Below are 19,921 nucleotides of genomic sequence, written 5' to 3'. Positions count from 1 at the left end.
TGGGAACTCCACCCAGAGGTCTTTCAACAGATCTGTCTTCGCTGGGGGACCCCGGACGTGGATCTGATGGCGTCCAGATTGAACGCCAAGGTCCACAACTTCCTTGCACGTTCTCGGGATCCCCAGGCCATAGGAGTAGACGCGCTGATTTCTCCGTGGCATCAGTTTCAACTCCCATACGTGTTTCCTCCCCTTCCCTTACTGCCGAAGGTGATCCGAAAGATCAAGACGGAGGGAGTTCCGGTCATTCTGGTCGCCCCAGACTGGCCACGCCGCGCTTGGTACGCGGAACTCGTTCAGCTCGTAGCCGACGTCCCCTGGCGGTTACCAGACCGCCCAGACCTGCTTCGCCAAGGTCCGATCTGCCACCAGAGCTCAGGGGCCCTACGTTTAACGTCGTGGCTGTTGAAACCTGGATTCTAACTCGTGCCGGTTTCTCTCAGCAGGTCATTCCCACCATGTTAAATGCTCGCAAGGCGTCTTCCGCCTCCATTTACCACCGCGTCTGGAAAACATTCTTCTCATGGTGCAGGCTCCGAGGGCACCCTCCGCTCGCTTTCTCTATCCCTTGCATCTTGAATTTCCTTCAGTCCGGCCTGGTCCGGCTTGGCACTGAGTTCCCTCAAAGGCCAGATCTCAGCGTTATCCGTGATGTTCCAGCGCAGGATCGCCGCCCACCTTCAGGTCAAGACTTTCATTCAGGGAGTCTCCCATGTGGTTCCCCCCTACAGGATGCCGTTAGAGACCTGGGATCTCAACTTGGTCCTGGGGGTTCTTCAGGAACCCCTTCAAGACGTTCCGCTCTCTGTCCTCTCATGGAAGGTTGCCTTCCTGGTAGCGGTGACGTCCATCAGAAGGGTTTCAGAGCTCGCCGCTTTATCCTGCCGGGCTCCTTTCCTTGCCTTTCATCAGGACAAAGTAGTCCTACGCCCTTCCCCGGCGTTTCTTCCGAAGGTGGTCTCATCTTTTCATCTTAACGAGTACATCATTCTTCCCTCCTTTTGCCCGCAGCCCAAACATAGGGTCGAGAAGGCTCTCCATACCCTGGACGTATTACGGGCCCTCAGGAGGTACATTTCCAGAACGGCTCATTTCAGAAAATCGGACGCCCTTTTCGTGCTCCCGGAGGGTCACAGATAGGGTTTGGCTGCGTCTAAATCCACGATAGCCAGATGGATCCGATCTGCTATCCAGGAATCCTATCGGGTCAGGGGCAGTCCTATCCCGGCGGGGATTAGAGCACACTCCACTCGGTCGATGGGTGCTTCCTGGGCCATCCGGCACCAGGCAACAGCGGAGCAGGTTTGCAAGGCCGCAACGTGGTCCAGCCTGCATACTTTCACAAAGCATTACAATGTCCACATTCACTCCTCTGCGGACGCGGCCCTTGGCAGGCGTATCCTGCAAGCGGCCGTTGCGCATTTGTAGTCAGATGGTACACAGAGTTATTTGGTTGTATTGTTTCCCTCCCAGGGACTGCTTTGGGACGTCCCATGGTCCTGTGTCCCCCAATGAGGCGAAGGAGAAATAGGGATTTTTGTGTGTACTCACCGTAAAATCCTTTTCTCCGAGCCACTCATTGGGGGACACAGCACCCACCCTGGTAGCCTTACGGCTCGTTACCTTTTTTGGTCTTTTGACTGTTTGTTTGACATGTTATACTCTAATGTTACTTGATATTTTGTTGTTATTATCCTACTGCTTTTGCACTGAACTGGGTCTCTGGATGCCAGCATGAGGGTGTATACTGCAGGGGAGGAGCTAACCTTTTTTTGTCTCAGCTTAGTGTCAGCCTCCTAGTGACAGCAGCATAACCCATGGTCCTGTGTCCCCCAATGAGTGGCTCGGAGAAAAGGATTTTACGGTGAGTACACACAAAAATCCCTATTTTTTTTCTGTTTTTGATTTGATCTTGCACAGGTTTTACTATAAATTAGGGGGCTCCGTGTGACCACTGTGTTAGGTTTTGGGCATTAACGTTACTGTTAGCCGCCATCTTGAGCCGGTACATAGACCCATTCATTCTATGGGGCTCCAAAACAATGTTTCAGGAGGGACTGTTCCAAAATGATAGAAGAGCACAAGGAAAAGATAACCTTGCTACGCCAACCATGGCAGGTAAACCTGTTAACGAGCCTCACGGTAATAAAAGGACGACTGGCTTGGATCTGGCAATAGTCATGTATCTGGGCTCCTTAAAGGGGTTGTCCACTGATGTGCCGCCTGAGCCAGAACTAACAGTGTCTTCCAGCTCAGACAGCACAGGACCGCTGCAGTTAGTCTATGGCCACTGATTGGCTGCAGAGTAGTGATGAGCGAATGGGGTCAGATAAGGTGTTATCTGAGCATGCTCGGGTGCTAACAGAATGTCTTCGGCGTGCTCGAATATTATGTTCGAGTGTCCACAGCTGCATGTCTCGTGCTGTTAGACAGCAGCAACACATGCAGGGATTATCTAACAAACAGGCATGCGAGACATGCAGCTGTGGGGAATCAAACATATTTTTTTCAAGCATGCTCAGATAACACCTTATCCGACCTCATTCGCTCATCCCTACTGTAGAGGTTACCTGACATCTGCTGTTGGTAGGGGAATATGGGCAGCCTAACTGGGGAGTGATAAATGTTTCCATGGGCCCAGTTTTTGAATTAAGAAGCATGTGACAGACCACCCATTTAAAGGGTCAGCATTTACCTGCCTTCAAGTCATGAGCGATTGCCTTCCTTCTTGGAGGGAGCTAATCTGCGCCAATCAGGAGAATGAGATCCGCAGTCTTGTTCCGCAGGAGGCCCCGTTTTATTCGATGAAGTCAGCGTAGTGATGACCTCCAAGACCCTGAATGGATCGCAGAGAGTAGTGACCGACGGGGTGATCTCTGAAGACGAATGTCGGGAACTGCTCCGACTGACTAATGTAAGTGTCCCTCTCCGCGGAAAGTGATCGGCGTGGAGTGTAAATAAGGAAACCCTGACCCGCGCCTCCTCTGTCCTAGGCTGCGGCCTCCGCCGGTGACGGATATCGGGGCACAACCTCGCCTCATACCCCGAATGAAAAGTTTCACGGGGTGACTGTGTACAAGGCGCTGAAGGTAAATCTGCGCGAGGGCGCCCCCTGATGGAGGTCACAGGGAATAATCTGGAGGGAGAATTCCTTCTTTTTGTTGTTTGGGGGGGTCTGCGCGGCTGAATATTGAACCTGTGCCGTATGTGAATTGCTTGTAGCTGGGGCAAGAAGGAAAAGTCCCGCTGAGGAGCGCTCACCTCTACTACAACGTCACCGAGAAGGTCCGGCGCGTGGTGGAGTCGTATTTCCGCCTGGATTCTCCGCTGTACTTCTCTTATTCTCACCTGGTCTGCCGTACAGCCATCGAAGGTGAGGGTACTGGTCCGGGACTATGTGCAGCACCCGGCCATAAGAGCCAAAACGTTGGCATCGAATTGTATTGTTCTGCTGGGATATTCGGGGGTTCATGTTGTAAAATGAGGGCTTTTCAATAAGTTATACCAAGGTCTGACCCCTGGGGACCCCAACAATCCATGCTGAAGCCCCTTTACTATTTTCCAGTGATCCAGTAGTGCAGGGAACTGCATTCCCATAAATAAAGAGGTGCTGCAGTTCCCCTGCACTGTGACCCCCCCCCCCCCCCTTCATTCTCTGGTTTTGTGAGGTTTGGACCCTTCTGATCCATATTCTAGTTATCTGCCCTCCCGTTATCGGGACCTGACCATATATCGGAGCCAGCAGCACCTCTTTACTTTTGTTGCGACGCTCTTCATCTGTCCTCTGTTATCCGGGGGGAGACGTCTCTACAGTGCACGAGCACTGGTGGGGGAAAAAACATCTATAGAATAGATGATCAAGGGTTAATTAATAGGGGTCCGGTTGCTGAGACACCCCACTGATTTTTAGAATGAGGGTCCCAAAATCCACGGTGTGGTAGTGAGACCACTGCTCCATTCACATTCTGAGGAACGCTTCCTTCACACGGGACTTTGGGGCTTTCAGTAGGGTCTCAATAGCTCGGACCCCCCAGCAACCATGCATTAATCATCCATCCTGTGGACAGGTGATAAGAGGATTTTTGTATTTGCTGTAAAATCTCTTTCGTAGCTTTCATTGGGGGGACACAGGAGATGATGGATCCAGTCCAACACCACCACCACTGTGGTCTACATCAACCACCAAGGAGGAACTGGCAATGGACAAGCAATGCCCGAGGTCTCTCACCGCGGCACCTTGTGATTGTGTCTGGATGCCATCATGTCGACGTCTGGAGTTCCCCACCGAAGACAGATCTACTGAAGACGGTCGGATTTAGGGACCACTTTCCCCGCAGTTAACCCCTCGCTGCTTAGGAAGTCTTGTCCACTCCAACGATGTTGACTGCTGGGCTTCCTGGTTTCGCCCAGTATAGGATCTAAGAGACCTCTGACATTGCTTGACTACTGCAAGTTCCTCCTTGATGGTTGATGTAGGCCATGGCGGTGATGTTGTTGAACTGGACCCATGAATGAAGCCACCAAGAAGTGCTGCACGTGAGACAACTCCCTCTGACGTTACCAATGATGTATTTAGGCTTAAAACACAATTGTCCTTCACCTCTAAATTCCACGTCAGGAGATGATCGGTGGGCTCAGTGCCCACTTTCTAGGTACCAGCAGGCCATGTACTCGTGCGCGTCAGGCCTTGTCCTAAGGGCGCAGACGGTAATCCCCAATCCATATCCGTTACACTTCTAGAAAAACAAGGCGACCGTCAGGATTTGAGCCACCCCGTACATGTGGATAACTGCATTCTGAAAGCTGAAGCCATGATGTGCGTAAAGGAGCATCCTGCATATACGTTCCGGGATTACAGGTAAGATATAGCGCTAACCTAGTCAGTAGCTCTGTACACATGCTGTATTTGCAGCCAGGAGAGAGTGGACTGACATGGGAATAAATACACGTGGTATTTCGGGTCACCGGCGTATCTAGCCTCATAAATTATCTATGTTTTCATTAACACTTCATGGCAGAAAGTACTGAGCAATCCCTTTAATCTGGTCTCCGATAATCCACTAAATCTGCTAATCCTGCGCTTGTTTCCAGCAAGTCGCGGGGATGGATCCGTACTCGGCTCTTATACGTGTAGCTGCATGTCTGTAAGGGGTCGTATGAGGCGGAGGGATGGGTTGTATTCTGAGGAATGGATGCTCCTAAGGCTAAATTGACATGCGGAGACAAACTCCAGCCGAAACGTGACCTGCACCAATAACACATGTATGTAGACGCCGTACTGAGTGATTATCGGGGGACGTTGTGCCCCCTGCTGATACATGTCCATAGGGTCACCCAGGCTTCGGAGAAATGCACAGTCCCTGCTCTCTACGCGCTTTCCTCTCCTTTTGGCTCCTGTGAATCAGTGATAACATTGTAGGGAGAAAGCGATTTTATGTATTTTTCAAATCATTTATTAGATGAATTACTGACCCCTCAATTTTATTCTTTCAGCGCCATATTGTATCTAAATGGCGATTTCGAAGGGGGACACTTCTATTTTACAGAATTGGATGCAAAAACCATCACTGTAAGTATTGGGTGGGCCATTCTTCTTAGGATGGAAATGAACTGTACGGGGAGACCTTAGTCACCTGACGATCCCAGTGAGAAAACTGATGGCGGGAATTTTAGAAAGACTGAATTCATTTGAAACTTGTTTTTAGTTTTCAACATTTGTCAGGCGCTTTAATTGCCTGCAGATCGGTGGTTGTTTGGGTTCTGGTCCCCCCACAATCGCTTAAGACCCCCAAACTGTGTGTGGCTCGGTAGACAGAGAGCGTGCACAAGAGAAAGTATAGGCTGATGAAGCCTGACCTTTTATTGTACCTGAGGCTCCCGTCTGCTGATTTTGCTCCCGTCTGCCGATTTTGCACCCGTCTGCCGATTTTGCTCCCGTCTGCCGATTTTGCTCCCGTCTGCTGATTTTGCTCCCGTCTGCCGATTTTGCTCCTGTCTGCCGATTTGCTCCTGTCTGCCGGTTTGCTCCTGTCTGCCGCACACTGTTCAGGGGTCTGTTGAGCGATCAGTGGAAGTCTCAGGACCCAGACCTGGAATAATCTACAGACAATTTAAGTGTTTGCCAAATTTTGAAAAACAAGGTCAAAGATTAGTTACTTTTTGTAGGAATTGACCTAAAATGTTGTTCTGCTGTGCGTCCAAATGAATGATATTACTGTTACTACCCCCCAGGCCGAGATAAAACCACAGTGTGGACGGATGGTGGGATTTTCATCCGGATCTGAAAATCCTCATGGTGTGAAGGCCGTTACTAAAGGACAGAGGTGCGCGGTGGCATTATGGTTCACCCTGGATCCCAGGCACAATGAGAGAGTAAGTAGAGTGGATCTATTAGGTCTGTTGTCCCTTTGATCATCCCCTCCGCCCCACAGTGTCTGTTTATGGACAGTTTACAGCCCTTACTAAATGAGGACCCATGGGGTCCATGGGGTTGGTCTTCATCTTAAACCCTAGCCATCAGCTGATTTTTTGGGCAAGTTGTGTGTGTGCCTGCACCTTCCTGTCTGGCAGCAGCTGCTGAGTGGTAAACGGGGTATTACATGGTGCCCACCCATGATCGGGCGCAGTGGGAGCGGCCCTTTGCGGTGTCCCTATTCTCTGGCTAATGGACAGGGGTCCTGAAGTGGAAAACGTCTTTTTTACGGACTGTAAGAAAACAGTTTAGGGAGTTTTTTTTTTTCTTAGTGTATGGCCAGAAAGCTCCTTAAAAGAAATATAAGACTTTAATGTTATTGGACAGTATCGGCTGTAAGTGAGGCATATTTCTCCTTCGCCTCATTGGGGGACACAGGACCATGGGTTATGCTGCTGTCACTAGGAGGCTGACACTAAGCTGAGACAAAAAAAGGTCAGCTCCTCCCCTGCAGTATACACCCTCGTACTGGCTTCCAGACACCCAGTTTAAGCTTAGTGTCCGTAGGAGGCACACTGATTTTTAATTCTCGAATTTTTTCTTTTTAATCTATTCCGGACGAAGGGGGCGACGGGTCCTTTCAAGGTCCGATCTCCCCCGAACCAACAACAGGCGAGCACGGGAGTTTTACCTCTCCGTATCCTCTCCTGCGACGTGGGAGCCACTGCCTGAGCTGACATTTTTTGGGCGACGGTTTCTCCCCTAAAAGGGCCCCGATCTCCCCTTTTTTATACAGACGAGCACTGGGTTTTCCTCCAGTATCCTCCTCTGCAGCCAGGCCTTTTTATTGCCGGACTTATGCCCTGTCCACCAGGTTCTACCCTCGGCTGTACAGTGGCCCTATCCCTGTGGCGTCCGTGCAGACCACACTGCATCACCAATGTTCTGTGTGACTCAGGTGGTGGACGGTTCCTCTCCACCCCTCTCTCTCAGGGGCTGGTGGATTGAGGCTTCCCAATCCCTGCACCGTCCCAGCCATCCTAAGGTTCCTCTCACCTCCATAGGGGTAAGTGTTCCGTGGGGGATGGGGGGGTCACAGCGGTCCGGAGGGCTCCTCCTCAACTTGGCACATTGGCGGGCTGCAGCGCAGATGGTGGGCCGAGACGTCGGCCCTTTGCGGCCGCGCCCGCAAATTTAGTCCCCGACTTCGGCCTGGTCGCTGCCGATAGGCTCCGCCCACTCCTGCGCGTCATCGGCGGCGCCGCCCCCCGGTCCCTGGCGCTTCTCGCAGCCGCCGAGATCTCTCCCCTGATCTCGGCGGCCATCTTGGTCCTCACATACACGCCGCAGCTCCAGCTCTGCCGCATCCCGGAGGCACAGCGCCCACGTGCAGCTAGTTCCCTATCTCTGGATTCACAGCTCGGCTCCCCAGGACAGCGGGACACAGGACCGGGGTAAGGAGACATCGTCAGCTTCTCCTCTGCAGCACCGCCCTCTGCTTCCCAGGCCAGATTATAGCCCTGTGGCTTCTTGTGCATTAGAGTCATGTCGCAGACTAGATCTAAAAAATCCTCTAAGGTGCATACGACCTTTTTTTCTGCGTGTACCACCTGTCAGGCCCCTCTTCCTAGGCCTCAAAGTTCCCCCCCTCTGTTCTGCCTGCGATGCTCCATGTGCCCAGGAGCCCTCCACCGCCACCGACTCTGGCGTACCTAGTCCCCCCCCGTGGGTCGCTTCTCTCTCCCAATCCGTGGATTTTTTAGCCAACGCCATCAAATCCATTCAAAATCCTCCCGGGGAACGAGGTAACCCGTTACAGGCGTTAAGAGATCCCTCCATAGCAGGGGAATCGTCGGTTAGCAGGGGCCGCTCTCTCCATAGAGAGGCTCGGTCATCCCGAAAGCGGATCCGCCCTTCCTCTCCTGAACGCTCTCCTCGCCGCTCAGAATCTGGCAGCTCCCCCTCTCGCTCACCCTCTTTGGGGGCTCACAGCGTTCCCAACTCTGAACATGAGTCCGAGGTATCATTGGACCCGGAGGCTCCGGAGTTCAGAGCTACAGTCGACTCCCTCATTGTAGCAGTCAGTCACGCTCTTAAGGTGGAGGATGATGCTAATTCCGCTCCGGAACACGCGGTCTCTTTTACCAGATCCAAACGTTCCCACAAATCCTTTGCCTCTCATCCAGCCTTTCTGGATATAGTCAGGCGTCACAGGGAGCATCCAGATAAGCGGTTCACGGGTAAGAAGGATCTGTTATCAAAGTACCCCTTCTCAGCCGATCTCGTGAAAGACTGGACGGATCCTCCTTTAGTAGATCCGCCGGTCTCACGCCTAGCTTCTAAAACGCTTCTTTCAGTTCCGGAGGGCGCGTCAATTAAGAGCCCCACCGAATGCCAGATAGACTCGCTAGCTCGTTCGGTGTATGAAGCCTCTGGCTCTTCCCTGTCCCCCTCCTTCGCAGCGGCTTGGGTGTCCAAGGCTATGGTCTCCTGGGCGGATGCTCTAGCGAAATCCATTAACGAACAGGACCTCCCGTCTGATATGGCAGACCTAGCCAAGCAGTTAGCCATGGCTAGCGATTATGTGATGTTCGCATCCCTCGACGCGGCGAATTGCGCAGCATCCGCGGCTTCCAACGCCGTCGCTATCAGAAGGGCTCTTTGGCTCAGGGAGTGGCGCGCAGATTCCTCCTCTAAGAAATCTCTGATCTCCCTCCCTTTTCAAAGCGGGCGTCTTTTCGGCGAAAAGCTTGACCAGCTTATTTCCGACGCCACAGGGGGAAAGAGCAAGTTCCTTCCCCAACAGAGGCCCAAGGCGGCCTTCCAGCGCCAGCCTTACTTTCGCTTTCGGTCCTTTCGTACCAGCCCAGCCTGGTCCAATCCTACCGGTCTTCCCAGATCGGACCGTTCCGCTCGCACTGACAGAGACGCTCGTCCCTCCTTCAGGCCTATTCCTTCCTGGCGCGGGAAACCGAGACAACCCAGATCCCGAGGGTCCAGACCTCCCAGATTCCCGTCTCAATGACTCGGGAACGGCGCCAGTCGATACCATCAGAGTAGGCGGACGCCTGCTCCTTTTTCAGCAAGCCTGGCTCTCCGTCGTGCACGACGAATGGGTCAGGGATCTGGTATCGTCAGGCTACAAGATAGAGTTCTCCTCTCCTCCTCCAACTCGGTTTTTCCCCTCTCGTCTTCCCAGCTCGGCAGCTCAGGCTCGCGCCCTTCTTTGCGCCATCCACTCCCTCCGCCAGAGCGGGGTCATTGTCCCGGTCCCGGAACACGAGAGGTTCAAAGGTTTCTACTCAAACCTCTTCGTCGTGCCAAAGAAGGACGGAAAAGTGCGGCCCATTTTGGATCTGAAGCTCCTGAACAAGTGCGTAAGAGTCCGGCACTTCAGGATGGAATCGCTCAGATCGGTCATCTCTTCGATGGAAAGAGGGGAATTTCTGGCCTCGATAGACATCAAGGATGCCTATCTTCACATTCCGATTTTTCCGTCTCATCAGAGGTTCCTCCGCTTTGCCATTCGGGAGGACCACTTCCAGTTCACGGCCTTACCCTTCGGTCTCGCCACGGCGCCCAGGGTATTTACCAAGGTCATGGCGGCTGTCATGGCCATCCTTCATTCTCGAGGAGTCGTCGTGTTACCTTGCTTAGACGATCTCCTCATAAAGGGCCCGTCTTTTCAAGCCTGCGAGTCAAGCGTCCACATTACCCTGGATTCTCTTTCGCGCCTAGGTTGGTTGATCAACTGGGACAAATCCGCTCCCGTTCCGGCCCGTCGGATCTCCTTTCTGGGAATGATCCTGGACACTTCGAGGGGTCTGGTCTTGCTTCCTCGGTCCAAGGCCCAAGCACTTCAGAAGGGAGCCCGAACGCTCTGTCACCCCCGCCCGCGAACCATTCGGTTCGCCATGAAGATTCTGGGGAAGATGGTTGCCACAATCGAAGCAGTTTCTTTTGCTCAACTCCATCTCCGTCCCTTGCAACAGGCTTTGCTGGACATCTGGGACAGGAGTATCTCATCTCTCGACCGCCCTTGTCCCCTGTCCCCGCGGGTCAGACAATCTCTCGTATGGTGGACCCTGGGCCCATCTCTTCTCCAGGGGAAGTCCTTCCTCCCGATCCGCTGGTTAGTGGTAACTACCGACGCCAGTCTCCTTGGCTGGGGGGCGGTGTTCCTCCACCACTCTGCCCAGGGCCGCTGGACAGTTCGGGAATCCAAACTCCCCATCAACATCCTGGAGATTCGTGCTATCAGACTTGCACTGAGTCACTTTCACGCCCTGCTCGCGGGTCACCCAGTACGAGTCCAATCGGACAACGTCACGGCGGTGGCTTACATCAACCACCAGGGGGGTACCCGCAGCAGGGCGGCGATGCAGGAAGTCTCCCTCATCCTTCGTTGGGCCGAAACCAACCATTCCATCATCTCTGCGGTGCACATTCCAGGAGTCGAGAACTGGGCGGCGGACTTCCTGAGCCGTCAGGGCCTTGCCTCGGGGGAGTGGGAACTCCACCCAGAGGTTTTTCACCAGATCTGTCTTCGCTGGGGGACCCCGGATGTGGATCTGATGGAGTCCAGATTGAACGCCAAAGTCCACAACTTCATTGCTCGATCTCGGGATCCCCAGGCCATAGGAGTGGACGTGCTGATCTCTCCGTGGCATCAATTTCAGCTCCCATACGTGTTCCCTCCCCTTCCCTTACTGCCGAAGGTGATCCGAAAGATCAAGACGGAGGGAGTTCCAGTCATCCTGGTCGCCCCAGACTGGCCTCGTCGCACTTGGTACGCGGAGCTCGTTCAGCTCGTAGCCGACGTTCCCTGGCGGTTACCAGACCGCCCAGACCTGCTTCGCCAAGGACCGATCTACCATCAGAGCTCAGGGGCCCTACGTTTAACGGCGTGGCTGTTGAAACCTGGATTCTAACTCGTGCCGGTTTCTCTCAGCAGGTCATCCCCACCATGTTAAGTGCTCGCAAGGCGTCTTCCGCCTCCATCTACCACCGCGTCTGGAAAACCTTCTTCTCATGGTGCAGGCTCCGGGGTCACCCTCCGCTCGTTTTCTCTATCCCTTGCATCTTGAATTTCCTTCAGTCTGGTCTGGACTCCGGTTTGGCCCTGAGTTCCCTCAAAGGTCAGATCTCAGCGTTATCCGTGCTTTTCCAGCGTAGGATCGCCACCAACCTTCAGGTCAAGACTTTCATCCAGGGAGTCTCCCATGTTGTTCCTCCCTACAGGATGCCGCTAGAGACCTGGGATCTCAACTTGGTTCTGGGGGTTCTTCAGGAACCTCCGTTCGAACCCCTTCAAGACGTTCCGCTCTCTGTCCTCTCTTGGAAGGTTGCCTTCCTGGTAGCGGTGACGTCCATCAGAAGGGTTTCAGAGCTCGCCGCTTTATCCTGCCGGGTTCCTTTCCTTGCCTTTCATCAGGACAAGGTAGTCCTACGTCCTTCTCCGGCATTTCTTCCGAAGGTGGTCTCATCTTTCCATCTCAATGAGGACATCATTCTTCCCTCCTTTTGCCCGCAGCCCAAACATAGGGTCGAGAAAGCCCTCCATACCCTGGACGTGGTAAGGGCCCTCAGGAGGTACATTTCCAGAACGGCTCACTTCAGGAAATCGGACGCCCTTTTCGTGCTCCCGGAAGGTCACAGAAAGGGTTTGGCTGCGTCTAAATCCACGATAGCCAGATGGATCCGATCTGCTATCCAGGAATCCTATCGGGTCAGGGGCAGTCCTATCCCGGCGGGGATTAGAGCTCACTCCACTCGGTCGATGGGTGCTTCCTGGGCCATCCGGCACCAGGCAACAGCGGAGCAGGTTTGCAAGGCCGCAACGTGGTCCAGCCTGCATACTTTCACAAAGCATTACAATGTTCACATTCACTCCTCTGCGGACGCGGCCCTTGGCAGGCGTATCCTGCAGGCGGCCGTTGAGCATTTGTAGTCAGATGGTACACGGAGTTATTTGGTTGTATTGTTTCCCTCCCAGGGACTGCTTTGGGACGTCCCATGGTCCTGTGTCCCCCAATGAGGCGAAGGAGAAATAGGGATTTTTGTGTGTACTGACCGTAAAATCCTTTTCTCCGAGCCACTCATTGGGGGACACAGCACCCACCCTGGTAGCCTTTCGGCTCGTGATCTTTTTTTTTTTTTTTTTGATCTTGACTGTTTGTTTGACATGTTATATTCTAATGTTACTTGTTATATTGTTACTATCCTACTGCTTTTGCACTAAACTGGGTGTCTGGAAGCCAGTACGAGGGTGTATACTGCAGGGGAGGAGCTAACCTTTTTTTGTCTCAGCTTAGTGTCAGCCTCCTAGTGACAGCAGCATAACCCATGGTCCTGTGTCCCCCAATGAGTGGCTCGGAGAAAAGGATTTTACGGTGAGTACACACAAAAATCCCTATTTCTGGTTTTCATTCTACCTAGGAGCGAATTCAAGCAGACGACTTGATAAAGATGCTGTTCGGTCCAGAAGAAACAAACGTATTCCCCGGCAATGAATCCGCGAGGAAATCGGAAACGCGAGATGGTGTGGTCACCCCTCCAGAACCCCCCACAGGCCCCGATTCTGACCCCCCTAAGAAAGGCGTACTCCAACCCCCTTTAGACTCTCCTAAAACAAAAACGGAATTATAACACTAACTCGGACCTCGTCCTGCGGACTGCTGCCTTACTCAATCTGTGAATCAGGGAGCCACATTTCCACAGATCAGCGGAACCAAAAAGAGGCAACCATTAAGGTCTCCGCCTAGAAATTTTATCTTATTTTATTTTGCCTTTTTTTTATTTTTTTAATTATTATTTTGACTGTCAGGAGGTACCCAAAAATCTGCGGTCTGAACATTTAAAGGAATATTTGTTGGTTTGCGGCAAAGTTGTCATTTTTCTTATTTTTTGTTTTTGCCCCTCAACATTTTATGTTGTAAATTTAATTTTATTTTTATTTTAATGTCAAAAACAGAATCCATAAAACAGGTGCTAACTATTCTTACATGACGACTGTGCAATACTCATCCTGGTCTAAGGCTGGGGGAGAGGATTTACGCCTTGGCTGGATGAACAATCCTATTTCACCCACTTGAATGATTCATTGATTATTGGACTTGGTGACGTCAAGTGGAGAGTGAGGTTGGATATGACATCAGTACAGATTGGACGGGCGAAACATTCCCATACACACAGATACAACGATTTGCATTACATCATCAGCCTGCATGCACACGTAGTGAATTTTCCATGGAGGTTTGTGTGCATAAAATCCGCTACAGAACAGACAAGCAGTGCGGATTTTAGCATCTCCCACATGTTGGTTGTTTACGCGGAATTCAAATGCTAAAATCCGTGGATAATCGGATTAGCTGCCGTTTTGTGCCAAATACCAAGCCTCTGTTTTCACACTTTCAGGGTCCAAGTACAGACCGCGATGTTTGGACCGGCTCCAGGTCCCCTGACCCAAACTCGACAGCGTATATGAGGCTGTGGAGTTCAGGTCCAGACATGGCGTTCTATACGCGAACCATGAGACTCGGGAGTGTGAAACTGGCCTAATCCACATAGTGTCACTTCGTTAATTTCTGGTGACATGTATTTTGCCCTTTCCAGCCTCCTAAACTTTGGACCCTATTCATTGTCACATTGGCGCCTGTTTTTTTTTTTGTTTTTTTTTGGGGAGGGGGTTTGTGTGTGTTCTCACCTAGTTCACAATTTGCAATTAAAAAAAAAAAGTCCTAGAATTTGTCCCAAGTCTGCTCCAGCTCCCCCCTTTCCCTCTTAGGCCGGCGTCACACTAGCGAGTTTTTACGGACGTATGAGCGCAGAAAATACGCATTGCACACGGCCCAATGATTCTCTATGGGGCAGCTCCTATCTGCCGTATATTAGGCATCCGTAATATACGGTATGTTACAGGCGTAGAAAATCGCAGCATGCTACGTTTGTCAGTGTATTGCGCAAAATATCCGCCAATGAAAGTCTATGGGGGCGAGAAAATTACGGATTACACACGGACCAGCAGTGTGACTTGTGAGAAATACGTACCGGTGTTCTATAGAAAAGCCGGCAATTCAGCGCGGTGTACAGTAAAATCACACTGACAGGTTAGAATAGTTAGAATAAATGTGTACACATAGTATAGGTGCGTGTGTATATATATACCGTATATACTCGAGTATAAGCCGACCCGAGTATAAGCCGACCCCCCTAATTTTGCCACAAAAAACTGGGAAAACTTATTGACTCGAGTATAAGCCTAGGGTGGAAATGCAGCATTTACCGGTGAATTTCAAAAATAAAAATAGATCATTATTTCCCCATAGCTGTGCCATATAGTGCTCTGCACCGTTCATATTTCCCCATAGGTGTGAACCATATAGTGCTCTGCACCGTTCATTGTGCCCCCTAGCTGTGCCATATACGGTGCTCTGCACCGTTCACTGTGCCCCATAGCTGTGCCATATACGGTGCTCTGCACCGTTCACTGTGCCCCATAGCTGTGCTGTGCCATATACGGTGCTCTGCACCGTTCACTGTGCCCCATACATAGCTGTGCTGTGCCATATACGGTGCTCTGCACCGTTCACTGTGCCCCATAGCTGTGCTGTGCCATATACGGTGCTCTGCACCGTTCACTGTGCCCCATAGCTGTGCTGTGCCATATACGGTGCTCTGCACCGTTCACTGTGCCCCATACATAGCTGTGCTGTGCCATATACGGTGCTCTGCACCGTTCACTGTGCCCCATACATAGCTGTGCTGTGCCATATACGGTGCTCTGCACCGTTCACTGTGCCCCATAGCTGTGCTGTGCCATATACGGTGCTCTGCACCGTTCACTGTGCCCCATAGCTGTGCTGTGCCATATACGGTGCTCTGCACCGTTCACTGTGCCCCATAGCTGTGCTGTGCCATATACGGTGCTCTGCACCGTTCACTGTACCCCATAGCTGTGCTGTGCCATATACGGTGCTCTGCACCGTTCACTGTGCCCCATAGCTGTGCTGTGCCTTATACGGTGCTCTGCACCGTTCACTGTGCCCCATAGATGTTCCACATAAATTTGTGCCGCCGCTGCCGCAATAAAGAAAAAAAAACACATACTTACCTCCCTTGATTGCAGCTCCCGGCGTCTCGTTCCGGCGCCTCCATCTTCCCGGCGTCTCTGCTCTGACTGATCAGGCAGAGGGCGCCGCGCACACTGTATGCGTCATCGCGCCCTCTGCCTGAACAGTCAGAGAGCAGAGACGCCGGGAAGATGGAGGCGCCGGCCGGGAAGATGGATCGGCGCCCGGCGGCTGGAACGTGGACAGGTGAATATAACATACTCACCTAGTCCTGGCGATCCTCGCGCTGTCCCCTCCTGTCTTCGGTGCCGCAGCTTCTTTCTCTATCAGCGGTCACCGGCACCGCTGATTAGAGAAATGAATAAGCGGCTCCGCCCCTATGGGAGGTGGAGCCGCTTATTCATTTCTGTAATGAGCGGTCCCACGTGACCGCTGAAGAGAGGAAGAAACTGCAGCGCCGAAGCCCGTGGGACGGCAGGGACAGCGCGAGGATCGCTGGGACTAGGTAAGTATGCCTCAGCGCCCTCACCCGCCGACCCCACCGCTACCGTGACTCGAGTATAAGCCGAGGGGGGCACTTTCAGCCCAAAAATTTGGGCTGAAAATCTCGGCTTATACTCGAGTATATACGGTGTGTATATATATATATATATATATATATATATATATATATATATATATATATATATATATATATATATATATATATATATTTATTTATTTCAGCGCTAGATAGCAGAAAAGCCGGCAATTCATATAATTCAGCGCTAGATAGCAGAACAGCCTTCACAAACCCGACATGATACGAGACATGGTTACATACAGTAAACCATCTCATATCCCTTATTGTATTACCTATTCCTCTTTAGTAATGTAAGAAGTGTCTTTGTGTCAAATTTGGGGTCTCGAGCTATTAAATTAAATGGTTAAATCCCAGAACAAATTGGCGTGGGCTCCCGCGCAATTTTCTCCGCCAGAGTGGGAAAGCCAGTGACTGAGGGCAGATATTAATAGCCTGGAGAGGGTCTGTGGTTATTGCCCCTCCCCCCCCGGCTAAAAACACCTGCCCCCAGCCACCCCAGAAAAGGCACATCTGGAAGATGCGCCTATTCTGGCACTTGGCCTCTCTCTTCCCATTCCCGTGTAGCGGTGGGATATGGGGTAATAAAGGGTTAATGTCACCTTGCTGTTGTAATTTGATATTAAGCCAGGTTAATAATGGAGAGGCGTCCATTATGACACCTATCCATTATTAATCTAATAGTACTAAATGGTTAATAAAACACACACATTATTAAAAAGTATTTTAATGAAATAAAGACACATGGTGTTTTAATATTTTATTATTCTCTTAATCCACCTGAAGACCCTTGTCACCTGAAACAAAGTTAAAAAAACTAAACCACAATATCCCATACCTTCCGTCGTTCAGTCTTGTCCCACGCTGTAAATCCATCTGAAGGGGTTAAATCATTTTACACCCAGGAGCTCTGCTAATGCAGCTGTGCTCCTGACTGTAAAACTTGGTAAATCAATGGAATGCAGGGGAATGTACTGTAGCTACCTCGAGTCGCGGTGATGCGCTCTCTGCTGGATGAACTCATATGAACTGGAGCCTGGGAACTTTTCAGAATATTTTCCCAAGCTCGAGTTCATCTGAGGTCATGCCAGCAGGGGGCGAGCACCGCAAGTCTCAGTAGCTACGTTCCCCTGCTTTCCATTCATTCCCTGGGATTTTACAGGCAGGGGCAACTGCATTAGCAGGCTTCTGCTTGTAAAATTATTTAACCCCTTCAGATGGATTTACAGCGTGGGACAAGACTGAACGACGGAAGGTATGGGATATTGTTGGTTTTTTATTTATCCTTTTTTACAGAACAAGGGTCTTCAATTGGATTGAGAGTATAATAAACTATTACAACACCCTGTGTCTTTTATTTCATTAAAATACTTTTTCCATAATGTGTGTGTTTTATTAACCATTTTGTACTATTGGATTAATAATGGATAGGTGTCATAATTGATGCCTCGCCATTACTAACCTGGCTTAATGTCACCTTACAATAGCAAGGTGACATTAACCCTTCATTACCCCATATCCCACCGCTACACAGGAGTGGGAAGAGAGTGGCCAAGTGCCGGAATAGGCGCATCTTCCAGATGTGCCTTTTCTGGGGTGGCTGGGGGCAGATGTTTTTAGCTGAGGGGGAGGGGGGGCAATAACCATGGACCCTCTCCAGGCTATTAATATCTGCCCTCAGTCACTGGCTTTACCACTCTGGCGGAGAAAATTGTTCGGAGCCCACGCCAGTTTTATCCGTGATTTAACCCTTTATTTTAACAGCTAGAGTCCCCAAATTTTGCACACAGACACTTCTAACATTAGTAGTGAGGAATATGTAATAAAATAAAGGAATATGAGATGGTTTACTGTATGTAAACCAGGTCTCATATCATGTCGGGTTTGGGAAGGAGATAGGAAAAGCCGGTAATTGAATTACCGGCTTTTCTACTATCTAGCGCTGTATGAAATATTAATATATATACATATATGTGTCTCGCTACTATATATAGTAGCCCGATTCTAACGCATCGGGTATTCTAGAATATGTATGCGTAGTGTATGGCACAGCCCACGTAGTGTATAGCGCAGCCCATGTATTATATTGCGTGGCCCACATAGTATATAGCAATGTGGGCATCATATCCCTGTTAAAAAAAAAAAAAAAGAATTAAAAAAGTTATATACTCACCTTCCGTTGGCCCCTGGATCCAGGAAGAGGTTACCGACGCTCCTCGCGCGCTCTGGTCTCAAGAGTGCATTGCGGTCTCGCGAGACCGCTACGTCGTCATCTCGCAAGATCGCAATGCATGGTGCGGTCACGGGAGTGTCGCGAGGAGGGGCCAACGGACGGTGAGTATATAAAGTTTTTTTATTTTTTTTTAACATTAGATCTTACTATTGATGCCGCACACACAGCATCAATAGTAAAAAGTTGGTCACACAGGGTTAATAACAGTGGTTACGGAGTGCCTTACCCGCGGCATAACGCAGTCCGTTACCGCCGGCATTAACCCTGTGTGAGTGGAGTATGCGGGCACCGGGCACTGACTGCGGGGAGTAAGTAGCGGCCATTTTCTTCCGGACTGTGCTCGTCGCTGATTGGTCGTGGCTGTTTTGCCGCGACCAGTCAGCGACTTGGATTTCCATGACAGAAGCCGCGACCAATGAATATCCGTGACAGACAGACAGAAAGACGGAAGTGACCTTTTGCAAACCGGCGAGAAAATCTCGCAGTACGGATGCCATACGGATTACATACGGAGGATGCCATGTGCAAAATAAGCTGACACACCCTGCCTACGGAGGAGATACGGACCACTATTTTGGGAAAACTTCTGCGTATTACGGCTGTGAAAAAAAGGACCGTATTTTCATACGCTGAGTGTGACGCCGGCCTTAGAGTAACTTTAGCAGATTGCTTTTCGCCATTTTTCAAAATTTGCACCCTTATGTACCATATAGCCACACAAAAAAAAAGTTAGACTGTTGTTGACTTTGCGCAAATTCTATGAACCGCATGAAGAATTCGCCAACTGATAATTCAAGACAAAACAAAAATAGGAAAGTGATTTAAAAACCTAGCGAATGATGAGGGTGATCAATGAGTGGAGCAGGCGGCCACGAGAGGTGGTGAGTAGGGTTGAGCGAAACGGATCGTTCATTTTCAAAAGTCGCCGACTTTTGGCAATGTCGGGTTTCATGAGACCCGACCCGATCCCTGTGTGGGGTCGGCCATGCGGTACGCGACTTTCGCGCCAAAGTCGCGTTTCGTATGACGCGCCTGGCGCCATTTTTTTCAGCCAATGAAGGGGCGTGGGCAGAGTGATGACATAGGTCTTAGGGGCGTGGAGAGAGAGAGAGAATGAATGAATCCCATTGCCTTTGCATTGGGTTTCGTGTTTCGGTCGATCCTCGACTTTTCGCCATAATCGACTCGACTTTTCAAGGTCGCTCAACCCTAGTGGTGAGTTCTCCTTCAATGGAAGTCATCAAACAGAGGCTGGACAGACCTGAGATGGGTTAGTGAATCCTGCATTGAGCAGGTGGTCGGACACCATAACCCTGGAGGTCCCTTCCAACATATATAATGAATGTGTCTCACCACATCCAATGTCGGGTCAGGCTAAATAGTGGAAATCTAGTCTGTGCACTGCGGTCTGATCTCAGTCCAATTTATAATGGCCGTCTGACAGCTCAAATCTATTTGTCGTTTCCCAATAGAGACTCGCTCCTAATCTTTAATGGGTTATTTAACAATGCGCCTATGAAAGTGTCAGCCCCATGATCATTATGTGTCGTCGGTACTGTACTGAGCGCCCCAATCCTATTGATCTTGACTCAGTGTGATATTTAGGACTGGAGTTTGTATGTTTT

At 50.7% G+C, this 19,921-nt stretch overlaps 1 protein-coding gene across 1 annotated transcript in view; it reads left to right on the top strand.

Annotated features, from left to right (window-relative positions):
• The window catches only part of P3H1 (prolyl 3-hydroxylase 1), a 37,094-nt gene extending 23,684 nt beyond the window's left edge, over positions 1-13,410 (top strand). The window contains exons 9-15 of the mRNA XM_069742104.1: positions 2,787-2,914; positions 2,994-3,089; positions 3,223-3,373; positions 4,741-4,858; positions 5,494-5,569; positions 6,232-6,372; positions 12,851-13,410. Coding sequence (XP_069598205.1) covers positions 2,787-2,914; positions 2,994-3,089; positions 3,223-3,373; positions 4,741-4,858; positions 5,494-5,569; positions 6,232-6,372; positions 12,851-13,060 — 920 coding nt within the window. The 3' untranslated portion in view covers positions 13,061-13,410. The remainder of the gene's footprint in view (positions 1-2,786; positions 2,915-2,993; positions 3,090-3,222; positions 3,374-4,740; positions 4,859-5,493; positions 5,570-6,231; positions 6,373-12,850) is intronic.
• Positions 13,411-19,921: the final 6,511 nt, after the last annotated feature.

This window comes from Ranitomeya imitator, chromosome 10 (assembly GCF_032444005.1).
Source record: "Ranitomeya imitator isolate aRanImi1 chromosome 10, aRanImi1.pri, whole genome shotgun sequence".
Lineage (NCBI taxonomy): Eukaryota > Metazoa > Chordata > Amphibia > Anura > Dendrobatidae > Ranitomeya > Ranitomeya imitator.
The sequence above is the reverse complement of the archived record's forward strand: the minus strand, read 5'-3'. Positions and strand labels throughout refer to the sequence as shown.